The sequence below is a fragment of the Sceloporus occidentalis genome, unplaced genomic scaffold (genome assembly GCF_023333645.1).
Source record: "Sceloporus occidentalis isolate IW3139 unplaced genomic scaffold, rSceOcc1.0.p SCAF_104, whole genome shotgun sequence".
Lineage (NCBI taxonomy): Eukaryota > Metazoa > Chordata > Lepidosauria > Squamata > Phrynosomatidae > Sceloporus > Sceloporus occidentalis.
The window spans coordinates 3,533,408-3,548,235 of record NW_028317084.1 but is presented as its reverse complement, the minus strand read 5'-3'; the positions used below and the strand labels follow the sequence as shown (position 1 = coordinate 3,548,235).

The following is a 14,828-nucleotide window of genomic DNA, read 5'->3' as shown; positions in this document are numbered from 1 at the left end:
ATCACTTGCAACATATGTAAATTTATATGTGCATGTGTGTATGGAGGGTTATATGTTATTCTGTCTTAGATAACAAGCCCTACCAGGTTCAAAGTCCTGTTTTCTTGAATGAAATTTTTGACTGTGACAATTATTTTGTCATAAAAGCTAAATACAAAAATCATATTTGACTTACACAACATGGCTCTCAAGCTGAAGTTCCTCACGGACCGTCTTCTGACCTTCATAATTTTTCACTGAGATAAAAAGGAGGAAAACCTTAAAATGTTGGCAGTTAGACTGAATGCCAGACTCTGTCTTTTACTTTTGGCTAGGAAAGTTATCGACTTCATTGTACTCTTTAAAAAATAAAAAGCTAGCACTGACTACATGTGAAATGAGGAAGCTAATAAAATATTGTGTTGTATTTGGTGATCCCCTGTCTTACCTTTTAATGAACTATGTACCATGGCAATGCCAGCGGCGCTTACTTCAAATGGCAGACCAAGAGTGGTAGGAACCATGTACCGAGCCTCAAGAATCAGAGCTTGGGTAATTTGCTGATCAATATTTTGGATGATCTGATAGATCATTCCTAAGGCTTGAGGCCCAAGTAGTTTTTCCTCCCCAAGCTGCAACAGAATTAATGTACAATAGGTTAAAAGACATGACAACAACACTTTGAGTATATTGTGAAAGAAAAGAAAGCAGCTCACCTTCCTAAGTTGCATTGTTTCTTCAGGAGTAAAGAAGATGACTTCTTGGCCTAAAATTTTTAAATTAGCAGCTAATAATGATCTTTCAAGAGGTATGTCTTTGAATCCTGGCAGCTAAAAATCAGAAAAATAAGAATGAGTGAATATTATGTCCATTCAAACAAGAAGGCTTCACTTCAAAAACAACAGAAATCATTCTGCTTTGCAGCACTTTTGCTGTAGATGTCTTTACTTTGGAAATGTACATATCTTGGGAATATCTGGGGGGTTTGTTAGAACAATGTTTTATCAATCCCTACTTAATTTAGTTCCAAGATACAATTCCATGTTATAAATGCATACTGTTATTTGCCACCCAAATATGTGCTTTTCCTCAGCAGTACCTGAACATAGACTTAGGAATAATTTCATCCACCATTTTCTTATGACCATGCACTCAAGAAATTGAACATCTTACCTTTCTTTCAGTATCTTTTATCTTCTGGTCGCCAGAGTATTGATCCAATGGGACATTTAGTTTCCATAACCATTCCCTGAGACCTTCAACTTGCAGTGTAACCTTTCAAAAGAAAGAACAAACTTTGGAAAGGGCAGGATATGAGCTCATTCATATGTATTGTACATGAAGCAACAGGCAAGAGAATGAAAGAAAAAAGTTTATTTTCCCTGAAATGCATAAAGGCAATGTAATGCTTACCTCAAATGGCTTGACAATTGTGCCTGAAAAGATTAATTCTGTGTTAAAGATGACATTTGAGGGGAGTGGTCCTCTGGGGTTGTCAATCACAAACAATTTTGCAATGGCGCCAAATCTGTGGGTGCCTGTAATGGAAACAGACAACAGAGATGTTGTGGTCAGGTTAATGATCCTAAAAACTGAAAGTGTGAAATCTGTATTACAGTTCTTTGGAAATACTTTTCCAGGTCATTTGCAACCATTCATGGTTTTCCAGAAGCAATTCAATGGGCATCATTATACCATCTTAAACATTTCTGCTGAAATAGCCTTGCAAATAACATGGCATCAAAAATCCCTGCCTCAGATTCCTTTAGACCTTTATTTGCAATATGTGGTTCAAAAGGAAAAAGAAAAAGGTTTGGAAAAGCTGTCCTGATTGGTTACTTGGATTACAACCACTGCCAGGCAAGTGGCAGTTTACAGAGTTGCAGTAACAGACCTGCTCCAGCCCCATGATTTTCTGATATTGATTTGGTGCAAGAGCTGACATATTCCCTTGTCAGTCTTCATTTACAAATCAGCGTTGCAATATCTGGAACCCAAATGTATCTCTTGAACTGAATTTGTGTGCCACCAAGCCAAACAACAGCTTTTCATCATTTTACTTGCAATATTATCCTTTAAAATGCTGGCTTGAATTGTTATAATACTGTAGCTAGCTTAAAGGCATTTTAGTTTTCACTTTTTGTCTATTTTTAACTATGGACTTTATCACTCAGTGAAAAAAAGACAGGAGTGTAGCGCTATGCTCCTGTCTTTTGTCGTTGTGTGATAAAGTAGTCTGTTGTTCTTTTCAAATTGTAAGCTGCCTTGACTTCTAATTTTAGAAATGGCCAGGATATTACTACTACCACTTCTGCTATTACTACTACTAATAATAATTTACAAATAAATATATAAATTTATAATTATAGGATACAAAAATATTGTTCTTGTTATTGTTGCTGTTGTTTGAGAATACGTTTGGACAAAATTTCCCAGAATCCCCAAACCATGGTCCATTCTTTTTAGCTGGGAAACACATGATGACATCCAATGACATCCTGTTCCAATTTTATGGTGACAGGCACCTTTCAATGAAGAGGGTTTGTAAAATAATAGTTTGAAAATTGCCCTTATTTGAAAATTGCTCGTGAGCTGGAAAGGTGTTTTGCAGTCTTTTGGATTCCTTTTAGACCAATCCTGCAAAGTTTGTGATTATGCAAAATGGCACATAGAATTTTTTAAAGTTTATTTTATTTACTACTCAAGACCTTCTTGGGAATGGCCCTGGAGGGTCAAATCATTTTCAAAATACAGGATATAGAGTGGAACTGGAAACTGAAGGATTGAAGTATGTTGCTGTCCCTAGTATTTATTTAGTTTTAATTAACTACTGATATGGTGGTCTTTTATCTGTTTGATGTGGTGGCTTGTGTTCAGTTTATGTAACTTTAGCATCTTAGTCTGCTTCTCTTACCACGTCTCCATTTTATAGCTGAGATAAGAAAGAGATATACTGAGACCCTGATTGCCATCTGCGCATAGCTTATGAAGTGCATGTGGACAGAAAAATTGCTTTTAAGGACTACCATTCCAGAATGATATGTTGAATAGTAGATTCAGGGAGCTGTAGTTAGGAAGTAACTTTCCCAAGCTCTTTGGGACACACATTGCAGACATAATCATTTAATTAATTAATTGTATCTGCAATTTGTGTCTGCACAATCACAAGAAAAGCGGGAAGGATATATCCATGAGATAATTTGTACTAGATGAGAAATTAATCTATATGGTAAATACGTAGATTTTCCAAAATCATTCTGCATTTTCAAGTAGAGTTAACTTTTTCACAAGAGAACAGGTGATATTTAAAAGACTGGAACTTGTTTCTTACTAATTTGATAAATAACAGATACTTACTACTGAAGAAATTGAAATGAACAACTTTGCTGTAATGTTCATACAGTCGGACAAACCTGGGATTCAGAAGTTTCAAGGCCACATTGCAAACAGAAGACCTAAACAAACAAGACATGACCAGTGAAATTAGAAACAACAGTTCATGTCCATGCACGTCTATCCAAAAGCAAGCTGTATGTGTTCAGATGGGTATAGCTTTGCAGCCTAGGCATTTTGTGGCCCTTTAAGGGCTAACAAGCTTGCAAGGCAGTTAATGAAGAGTGTAAAGTAGTCCACAGAAGCTTGGTCTACAATATGTTTATTAGGTTTTGTTTTTTCTGGTTAACATGGCTCCAAGGAGTGAAAGAAGGAAGGGAGGAAGGAAGATAGCTATAACTTTAGGGAAAGAACATGTACTGTAGGAGCTACTCTTCGCTTAGGTCAAACAGAGCCAGTTACAGTGGGATGAACCAATATTGCTGGCACCTTAAGCCCTGTTGAACTGAAAATGGGGTGTCTGTTAAAAGTGAAATGGCCTAGTGCTGTGATGCAGAAGTGGCTGGTGGATCTACTGCTGTGAGAACCGCAAATCTCCCCTTGATATTATCACTGCTCTTCCAGTAGATGCATCGGGTTGTCCAGGAGCTTGGTGAGTGCCAAGCATCTCAAGAGATTGGGTCTAGCATTGGGAGAGCTCTGGAATAATCTGAAACAGCTATAGAAGGAACAAGGGTGGATTTGCCTGATAAAAGGAGGAGTACATCTCAACTTACAGTTCGTAGTATGCTGGGATCCTGGTTTTGGTCCAAGCCTTCAGCTGAGAGTAGACAAAGCTGTAAAGGATTGGATTCTTCTCTCTGAATGCTGCATTAGCAATAGCTGTCACCATGGGGAGAGCTGGGTATGTTTGAAAGATGGCGATGCAAGACATAATTCGGACTTGAATAGAATTGGAAGTGTTCAAATAGATCTGAATGAGGATGCCTTGTACCTGCAGAAAGAGGATACGTCCCAAGGTTATTTTGCTAAAAGCCTTTGTCCTGCAATAGTTTTGCAGGTTGTAGCAAAGAATACTATACTCAGGTTAAAAAAGAACCAGGTGGCTCTTTAATGGGGATCATACCAGAAGCCTCAAAAGTGTGTATGTGAGTGTTTTCAATCACTTTGAAGAAGAATTGGTTAGCAGAAAGATATGTAGTCAGTCTACTGATCATTCAGTGGCAATCTAGATGCCCTTCAGAGAGAATGTCAGAGGCAGACTTCTCCCCTCTCCTGCCCCACCTCCTGATACTGAGGGGGTATAATTGCTTTTTGGCTGCTTCCTTTTTGTAGCCATCTTGCCCAATACTGTATTACTTATAGATCTGTCTGAAATTTCCTTCACTGTAGAGATTGGACATGTTTTTCTTGCTCTTTGTTTCTTTTCTCCCTTCTTTTCAAGCCAATTTGTGATATTCAAAATGCCAGAAGGATCTGGCCACCTAGGGATTGTCTGAGTTATGGAGAGGGCTGGTACCTGGAGCTGTTTCTAAAGACAATTTTGGCTAACATGTCACCATAGGCATCGGATCACTGTGTGCCATTTGGCTGGATTGGTTTGCACTGTATTATTTTAAAGCACTCAGATCCAAAACACACTGCAGCAATAATCCAGTTTGAGACCACTTTAACTGCCCTGGTTCAGTGCTAGGGAATCCTGGGAATTGTAGTTTATTATGGCCCCAGATCTCTTTCTGTCAGGGAAGGGTAAATGTCTCACCAAATTCCACTTCGCAGAATTACCTAGCATTGAGCTGGGGTAGTTAAGGAGGTCTCAAATGGGATTATTTCTGCAATGTGTTTTGGACCACAGTGAGGAGATTGTGGAGGTAGCACAATATATTCCTAATATGTTCAGATGAGTCCTTCTTGTTCCATTTACAAGTATGTTTAGATGAATCTTTCTTCTTCCACTTACCTTTGCAGGGTCCTGTTTGCCAATTTGCATTAGCGTCTGAATAGCAGCGGCCTGGATGAATTTTGTGTATTTATTATTCTCAGCCAGGGCTCTCACTATCTTCAAGCTGGCTGGCTGAGCAGCATTGCCAAGAGATTTCAGAGCCAACATCATGAGGTTCTCATCGTGATGTGAGACTGCGTCAGTGAGGAGGTTGTGGAGAGGCTATAAAAAAGGACACCAAAAAATGGAATCATTCTAGCTTCAACTCAACGCATGTAATATGTGTGGCAGTCTTTTCCCAGTGGCAAAACACCAAGGATTGGGATGCAAGTGACATATCTGGAGCAAAATATGAGAGAGCATGTCCTTCAAAATGTACAGCCATGGCTGGGATTTAGGAGAAAGCAGTGGCCTTTCCAGTCTGAATCACACAAAAGTTCCCAAAGAATGAACAAATTGCTTTTTATTAGTAATGTGCTACTCGAAGAAATTCTTCAGTGTTTTTAGAAAACATTTTTATTAAAATACATATACAGTGAGCCCTTGGTATCCACCGGGGTTTGGTTCCAGGACCCCCAATGGATACCAAAATCCATGGATGCTCAAGTCCCATTGAATATAGTGGCATAGTAAAATGGTGTAACCTATATAAAACGGCAAAATCAAGGTTTGCTTTTTGGAATTTATTTATTTTTAAAATATTTTCACACTGTGGATTCTTGAATCAATGGATAAAAAATCTGTGGATATGGAGGGCTGACTGTATTTCAACGTCACCAGAAACAAGGACCACATACCTCAAGCAATTTGTTGGAGCAAGGTCTAGCCTGAGAACATTGTTTGTAGACCAATGATCCATATCCCAGGAAGGCAAGCTTCTGAAGCCAAAATGACCCGGAACTACTAACTTGGTTGAGTATTTCCTGTGGATTAGAGAAAGAAGTCATTCCAAGAGCCAGATTTTCATGGACAATTCATCTTTTGGATTTGTATTGACTGACAACAGTTTAGATTCCATGCTGTTGCAAGGAGTACAGTAAGTGCTTATTGAATAGGTACTCACTGCTGCTACTCGCGCTGTGTCTTCCATTTTAGCAACGGCAGGGTTGGCGAAGTGGAGAGTTATGGGAACAACCCAATAAGGTTCCATTATGTGCAGTTCTCCTTTGACCAGTTTGTCCTTGATGAACTTCATGCAATTTAAAGTGCCTGCATAGGCCATTCCAGTCAGCAGGAACTGCCTGCAGAATGGAGAAGAAAGTCTTCTTAAGATTCATTTTGAACTCTTTCCTATAAAGGCAATATAGACTGGATGATTTATAGGCCTGTTCTAAGTACACCTTTAGGATGGATCCTCACCAGCCCATCAGGGAGGTGCTCTGTCAGACATGCTGCTCAGGCAACGTACCTGGCTCTGGGTCTGTTCCCAAAGTCATTGTAGATGCTGTTCATCTCTTCAACAGTCAAACGACGGAACAGCTGACTCAGTTCGATGTACTTGGGGACAACTTCTAGAGGGATGCCTGGCAAGCGGTCTACCTCTTGCAGAATTTCTACAATCTGTTAGATTAGCAGGAAGAAAAGAGTAGCTAGGATGTAATCACTGTAGGCCACCAGGACATATTCCCTGTAAAGCCAGTAAGAAAACAAGAAATATATTTGTTCTTTACCTGTTGCTTAGCGTTTTCAATGAGAACCATCTGAGGCAGATTTTCTGGAAATTCATAATGAATGTCTACAGTCTTCTCTTCAGCCACAACCTGTTCCTGTTGCCGTTGCTGTTGCATTTCTGTTTTGACATCAATCAAGGTAAGTTTTTGCCTGGAAGGAAAGAGTAAGGTGCCATTGAGGAATGAGTCAGTTGCAGCCATTCATATGATCTGCTTCTCATTTTCCCCCAGAAAGAAGGACAACAGGGAGATATGGACTGCACTGCCGAGCCCACAGAAGCCAATGGGAATGTAACCATTGACTTCCTAGAGTCAGGTTTCTACCTGATAATCACTCTAACATCTAGAAGAATGTTACAGGAGAAAGAACACGATGTGTCAGCATTTATAAAGCTATATATGTGCATCTGATGAAGTGGAGTGTGGTCAACAAAACCTTGTGATAGAAATTGCTTTTTCTCAGGCTCAAAGGTGCTACAGGATTCCTTCATATCTTTTTAATACTAGTTTGCTTTTTAAAGGAAGAGGGTTTTTTAAAATAATGTTGAAAATGCTTTACCTAGTTGCTTCTCAGTCCTACTTCTATTTAAGTCAATGGGAACCTAAACCTTCATGGTATCGTCTTTAAAAAAACAACATGTGGCTGTTCCTACTTACTAGCATTTGTAAGACTATTTACATGCATCTGATTATGTGGACTGTGATCAACAAAACCTTATGATAGAACTTGCTTTTCCTCAGGCTCAAAGCTGCTACGGGATTCCTTCATATCTTTTTAATACTCGTTTTTTTGCTCCTCAGTCCAGCTTCTACTTAAGTGAATGGGAACCTAAACTTTTGTGATAACACCTTTAAAAAACATGTGGGTGTTCCTACTTACCAGGCTGTCATTACTCCAGTACCATCAGCTTCACTGAATGGAGAAACTTGGTATACTTCCTCTGACTCAACTTGAACGATCTTGCAATCATGACCTTCAAATCTCAGTTTCATGACAAAGGCTGAAGTCCCTTGAACCATTGTGTTTCTCTAAATGACAGACAGAGGCACCTTTTTTGAATACAAATACTGACTGGATTCAAGAGCCAAAGTGGCTACTTTAAAGATAGAGGCTAGCAGTTCATATGGGGGGGGGGGGGGAACAAGGGACATTAATCTTTTGCCCTCCATTCCTCCACCTCTCTGACACCTCCATTCAAGAGAATGGAATCCCTTAACATCCATGTGTGTGCAAATATATCCAAACTGTTCTTACCAGCAGGCATTTAGGATTCAAGTAGAAGTAGGACATTCCAATGGTCCGCTTGACTTTATTCCTGCAGTTGTTCAAGTCCTTGGTCCTGGTCATAATGACCCCATTGTTGCTCTTGTCATCTACGATTACATACCGAGTCTGGCACTCACCATCAATGCCATCCTGTAAATATTGATACAATCAGGTTACCAAGGGATACACAAACACCACCCAAATAGGATAGAAGGGCAATGGTGGGTTGTGTAGGTGTGATATCAATTAGTGCAGAGTGAAATTAACATTGTGGTTAGCAGAAACTAGTCACAGTTAAGAGTTAGAGCTGACTTTTTTCTTGTAGCTGATATCTAATTTTTTCATAATGTACATTGTTTTTTTTAGGATTATAGAAACCTGCATAGAAAAAGACTGGGCAGATACTTTGTTAACCCCAAAGATAGAGAATGGTCTTTAGTCTCTTGATTTTATAGTAAATGTAGCAATTTTAGATCAGATAATTTGGGCCCAAGACCCCTATCTCCATTTATCAAGCAGTCCTCTTAATGAGAAAGTATTTAACTGGATGATCAAGCTTGAAATCAAACTTCTAATGGTGATTAGAGTTGGAAAGTCCATGATAGTTTACAGCCTTTTTAAAATCCATCCGAGAAATTACAGGTGTGCATTTATACTAGTGCGTTCATTATGCTCTGGCCTGGTAGTGTAAACAAGACGTGGGGAATAATTTATCCTGCAGGTGTTTTCCAATTCTTGTTTACACTTTCACTAAAATTCAGCTACCATCATCCCTTGCCATCATGGTCAAAGATGATGGAAGTTGTAGTTTCACAGCAAACAGAAGGCCAGAGAGCATAAAGAACAACTTGAGTGTAAGCAACAACAACAAAAAAAGGTCATGTTACTACTAAGGTAGGTAGGGTGGAGGTATAAAATACAAGTTCAACATTTGTAAATGGTATATTTAGAGCTTCCTGTCATACCAATACAGTATGTGATACTCTAGTCTCTGCTGCTTTTAACTGACTAATAATTTTCAATTTATTGTGTAATTTGCTGCTTCTCGTTTGATGCATATGGACTCTGTTGGTTTGCTATTGTATATTACCACATCAATAAATCTGACATACAAACAAAGTGTATATGGAAGAAACTAACCTCCTGGAGCTCATATTCTTTCTGGTTCCTTGGTGTTGCAATCAGCATGTTCAGGATGCCTCTCACCATGTTCAAACAGTATAGAGGTACTTGTGTTGATACACGGATATTCTCAATCCTTCCATTGTTGTATTCAAAGTGGTAGGTATACAGGGTGCAAGCATCCAGTTTGCCAGGTTTCTTGGGAGGTTCAGTGAATTGGTCTTTTGGCTCAACAAACTGATCTCTTGGCTCTCTAGGGAATCCGACAAATTCTTCCATTTGAGGAGAGAGAAACTGAGAACAAAATGGAGGGGAAAGGGAGAAATATAATCTTTGTGTGTGTGGGTGCTTCTTTTCTAAATAAGCAAATAAAGAAAAATGTAATGATCCAGTCGAAATGAAACACTTGTAACACCTGCTGATTTCAATGTATGAGGTCAGTCCCATTGCGTTCAATGGGTTTTACTACCATAGAGGTGTATGGTACAGCATTACAGCCATAAAATCAATCAAACCCCAAATCCTTATGGCTACATTTTGCCCTTTCTCATCATACAAAATTTTTCATATATAAACAGGAAGCAAGTATTAAAACTATTTCACTGAAGTGTTAATGTTTCTTTGCATTTTTCATTCCTTTTTATTGCATTATGTAATATATCAAGCACATATATGTAGTATAAACAGAGTCGTTCATTCTTTTCCTGTGACAACGTTGCTTTCTAGTGTACTCCAGTATAACACAAATAAAGCAAACATTTGTTTCTCTAGTCCTTTGAAATGTTCCTCCTCCTTACCATGAGGGTATTGTCCTGTTCTCCTCCATAAATAGATATGTCAGATGTCAGCTTTACAGCAGATTGTCCCAGACCGTCTCCTTGGGCTGTATTCCGGATGACACCTTCATATTTGTACTCGTACAGTTTCCCTTTGGTGAAATCTAGCCCTATAAAGAATCATGTAAAGAACCGTTAACATCTCTAGTCTTTGTACACTCATGTACACTCATTGGCATCAAAGGCTTTCAGTGGGGAAGCTAAGGCTTGAATGGATTCAGTCCTTGGCAGACATTTTAAGTACAGGTCAGCTATTTACGCAGAGGCAATCTGGAGCTTGTTTGGCCTTTGCGGTAACACTGCAGATAGGAAACCAACAAGGAAATGTTTCCTCTGACCCCTGAATGGTTTCCTTTGCTCAGAAAAATGAGTTCTTCTTTACAACAACCCATGCCATGCAGTTCACTATATCTGTATTGGAGGGAACAGGGCCAAACTGAGGAGAAAAGTTTGGCTAAGGCAAAACCAAACAGAGATCTCCCCGATTTCCAGTTCAGTCTCTAGGCATCATACTACACCAACCCTACTAATCTCCACCCCTCAAGGATTGACTCCTATAGATGCCATTTCAGTCAAAGGGCTGAGGGGAGTTTGTTGTTTGTTCAGTTAGCAATACTTACTGAGTCCGTGGCTCTCGCCTTCTAAAGAAAGAAATTGGGAAGGTTACAGCCTGAATATAACAGCAGAGCATGATCTTTTCATTGTAATATATACCTGTGAGATGTGATCTACCTTCACCTTCTAATAAGGATTCTGCTGTTGAGGTTTCTTGTCAGCCATTCACTCCTTTCCCTTATTCTATTTTCTTTTCTTTTCCAAGGGATAGTCTACATTCTGCTCTGCTGATGCTTATTAAATAAATACTAAATACTGCTTGGTATTTGTAGAGACCTTTATATTTCTTTACAAATGCTTCATATAATTTATCTTTACATTTACCCTTCCAGGTCAGTACAGTATTATTATTGTTGTTTTGATAAGGTAGGAAAGAGGCTAAGAGGAAGTGTCTGATAATACTTCCCAGATTTACACTTTTTTGTTTGTTTGTCAGGAAGCCACAGAAACTTAATCACACTTTTTCTCTTTCTCTCTCCCTTTTCTCTCTCTCTCCTTCCCCTTTCCCCACCTCTCCCTCTCTCACATACATATTTTGACAGCCATAAGCATCATTTCAATAGGCACAGTGACAATTTATAAAAATTTCAGTAGACTTACTAGTTTCTTGAACTTGGCCTTCTAGAAGAAAGAAATTGGAAAGGTTACAGTGTGAGTGTAAGAGTGGAAAGCAGTCTTTTAATTGTAAAATGAGCAAGCAGAATCTGTGCCATAATGTTACAGTGCATTGTTGGTGTTGTTGCTGTGTGCCTTCCAATCATTTCTGATCTATGGCAACCCTAAGGCTAAACTACCATGGGTTTTCTTGGCATGTTGTGTTCAGAGAGGGTTGTCTTTGCCTTCTTCTGAGGCTGAAAGAGTAGGACTTGCCCAAGATCATCAACTGGGTTCCCATAACCAAGTGAGGATTCAAACCCTGATTTCCAGAGTTGGAGTCCAGTGCTCAGACCACTACACAACACTGGATCTTGATGCAGGGCATCCTAACAGCAGTACACTTGTCCCTCCATATTCGCTAAGATTAGGGGCACAAGACCCCCATGAATATGGAAAAACTGCAAATAACAAAAATGTCATGTTTTTACTTGAGAGAACACCTCTCTAGGAATCTCTAGGTCCTCCAGTGCAACTCTGTGGTCAATGTCTGACAGACACTGACCCTAGAACTGCGCTGGAGGAGCTACAAAGGCCTAGTATAGTATTCTCTCTAGGAATCTCCAGGCCTTTGAGTGCAACTTTTAGTTAAAGTTGACCACAGAGTTGCACCGAAGGACCTAGATATTCCTAGAGAGAACATATTTATAAAATTCGTGAATAATCAAATCCACAAATATCAAAGCCGCAAATATGAAGGGATGAGTGTACTTCACATCAAGGTTCTAGCCACCAGATATGGGGTGGTGTATATGCTTGGGATGTAGTCCAAACTTTAAAGGGGTTATCCAAGGCACTAAAATAGATTCAGCAACTTGGATAATTCATTTTGAGTAAAACTTGGACCGACCTCCTCTCCCATTGTGGAAACCATTCACCACCCCTGACTCCAGGATACTGGCAATTCTGTTCCTCTTCCATATTTTGGAAGACACTCAGTGTTCTTCCGAGTATGTTCAGTCTTTGTTGTTTATTGGGGAAAGGGAGCATTACCACACAAGATATTTTAAAATATCTTTCTTCACAAGTCTTCTTTTTGGACTTCTACAAATCTGGTGGCCTAAGTCCCATAAAAATTGACCCATTTGCTGAATGATAATTCAAAACTTACATAAATCCTACCAATTGGATTTTCATTGGTTGGGGATAAGAATTTTAAAGCTTCTTTGGACTTTGGTGTGCCCCTGCACAATTAGGGAATTATCAAGAAATCTAACCATTCAAGTGCAACCTGTTGCTTTTGCTTATTAAATCATAGCTGAACTTCATAATTCACTCAGAATCTAAAGGTTATTTATGTTGAAGTGTGAGTGAAGTGCAAATGCATTTAACTGTAATTAACTGTTTCATTAATAATGACATTGAATAATTAATTAATAGTTACTCCACAAACATGCTAAGTATTTGTTGAGGTTTATTCATATGTTTGTTTAAATCCTTGTGGACTTACTGTTTTGGGAACTCTGGCCTCCTGGTAGGAAAGAAATTGGACAGGTTAAAATGTGAGCTCAGCGCCATAAGCATAGTCTTTTAACTGTAAAATATAGGAGCTTTAAATTGTATTCTGGTTAAGGGCTTCTTGTTAGTATAAGGAAAACTTTCACTGGTAAAGTCTAGCTCTATTTTAAAAAATACTGTAATACAAAGACCAATTTGCATCCATTGGTTTTAATAAATGCATAATCACCAGGACTGCAACTTTGAATTAGTAAACTCTCTTAAGTTGAAGTTGAAATTGATGGATCTGGAAGAAAGTTTAGTAGGCTTCCAGTTTAAAAACACGTGCCTATATGTATGTTTATATTCATGACATAAGTTTTCACTTTTTAAAGAAATAAACCACACAGACCCATAAAGTCAAGGTGTTGCAAAAGTAATAATGCTTTAACATACATAGAGTTTTTGAGCCTCTTTGGGCTTCGGTCTACCACTGAAAATAGGGAATTGATAAGGTTTTCCTTTCAGAAGTAAGCTGCTACTGGCTTCACTAATTCATTCATATATTGATTCATATTTTCTTCAAGATTTTGAAGATACATATATACATTTAAATGAAATCATCTGATTCATTAGTGCATATAATTTAGGTAGCACTCTAGTTCAGGAGTGAGGACTCCCTGGTGATCCAGATGTTTTTGGATTTTAGCTGCATGAAGCTGCAGAGATCAAGAGCAAATGGCAAGGGTTATAGGGCTGCATCTACACTGCAGAATTAATTCAGTTTGACACTGCTTTAATTGCCATGGCTCAATGCTATGGAATTCTGGGATTTGTAGTGTGTCGCTCAAGCTATCTGAATGATCCAAATTCCCCCAAAAGATGGTTACAACAGCCCTATAAGGCAGATCAGTATTGTTATTCTCACGCTGTGGGTGAGGAAAGAGTGGGGCTAAGAGACTGCACTGTCCATAAGATAGTCTATAGCAAGATTTACAACTGGTAACTTGTAGTTGCTTTGAGGGCCACACACCACCAGCCCAACTCTTTCACCTCCTGCCTCCAAAAGCTGACTGCCACAAATGCCATCCCAACAAATGTAGGTACATTCATTATTATTTTTTTAAAAATTGAATAACTGATAGACTTACTTTGTGGAAACTTCTGGCTCACTGGGGAAAAGAAAGTGGATATGCTTATTAATGTGAGCATAGAAGAAACTATTAATTGTAAAATGTCAATTTGAGTAAAATAAAATAAATTCTTGATAAAAAAGAAAGGCAAACTTACCCGCAAGGGTGAGCAGGAGGGCTAGGACGATTCCCCTCATGGTGAAGGTGAATGACAGCCCTTAGAGATGCTGGCTATTTTATAGGATGATCGAGAGTCCCACGTGATCTGGGTTGACCAGAATTGTGCTGTTTCAGGTAAAAAAATTATCTCTTTCAGCAAACATCTTTTTGGCAACTATTCTGATTTTTTAAATTTTCAAGATAAAGAACCCATTTCCACCTCTTCCTCCACAAACCTGTTTACACTTCTTTGCAACCATCCTGCTATTATTGCATGGTTCTTATTGAAATGTTTCATAAAAGTGTCTTATAAATTGAAGAAAACATTTTAATTGAACCAAAAAAATAAGGTTTTTGTTTTGTTTTGTTTTTTACTATTGCTAAGGGTCATTTTTGGCATAATTTTAGGTGAGGGAGACTTTGTCCTGGTTAATCTGACCTAATATGTGACGCAAAAGTTTACCTAACTGATAACTACAGAGAAGTGATGCTGGTGCATAACACCCCAAAGTATAGTATCTTTGTACATATTTCTTTTTCTATTTCATGCTGCAATATTATGCATACTTACTCTCAAGTAAGTCCACTGGGACTTAGCATAGGATTCCAATCATACAGAGCAATCCTGAAAGATCTTGGATCAAATCTTTTGCGGCTCTCTCTGCTCATACTGCTTCCTGT

The 14,828-nt window shown here is 38.7% G+C and overlaps 1 protein-coding gene across 1 annotated transcript in view; it reads right to left on the bottom strand.

Moving 5' to 3' along the window:
* LOC149283451 (vitellogenin-2-like) overlaps window positions 1–14,185 on the bottom strand; it is a 30,585-nt gene extending 16,400 nt beyond the window's left edge. Inside the window, exons 1-18 of the mRNA XM_089497546.1 lie at window positions 14,146–14,185; window positions 14,007–14,027; window positions 10,111–10,259; window positions 9,332–9,607; window positions 8,180–8,341; window positions 7,805–7,953; window positions 6,925–7,075; window positions 6,663–6,814; window positions 6,318–6,495; window positions 6,052–6,177; window positions 5,273–5,476; window positions 4,089–4,306; window positions 3,337–3,434; window positions 1,393–1,517; window positions 1,153–1,254; window positions 696–809; window positions 428–611; window positions 176–236 (exon numbers count right to left, since the gene is read on the bottom strand). Coding sequence (XP_089353672.1) covers window positions 176–236; window positions 428–611; window positions 696–809; window positions 1,153–1,254; window positions 1,393–1,517; window positions 3,337–3,434; window positions 4,089–4,306; window positions 5,273–5,476; window positions 6,052–6,177; window positions 6,318–6,495; window positions 6,663–6,814; window positions 6,925–7,075; window positions 7,805–7,953; window positions 8,180–8,341; window positions 9,332–9,607; window positions 10,111–10,259; window positions 14,007–14,027; window positions 14,146–14,185 — 2,510 coding nt within the window. The remainder of the gene's footprint in view (window positions 1–175; window positions 237–427; window positions 612–695; window positions 810–1,152; window positions 1,255–1,392; window positions 1,518–3,336; window positions 3,435–4,088; window positions 4,307–5,272; window positions 5,477–6,051; window positions 6,178–6,317; window positions 6,496–6,662; window positions 6,815–6,924; window positions 7,076–7,804; window positions 7,954–8,179; window positions 8,342–9,331; window positions 9,608–10,110; window positions 10,260–14,006; window positions 14,028–14,145) is intronic.
* Between the last annotated feature and the right edge of the window lie 643 nt (window positions 14,186–14,828).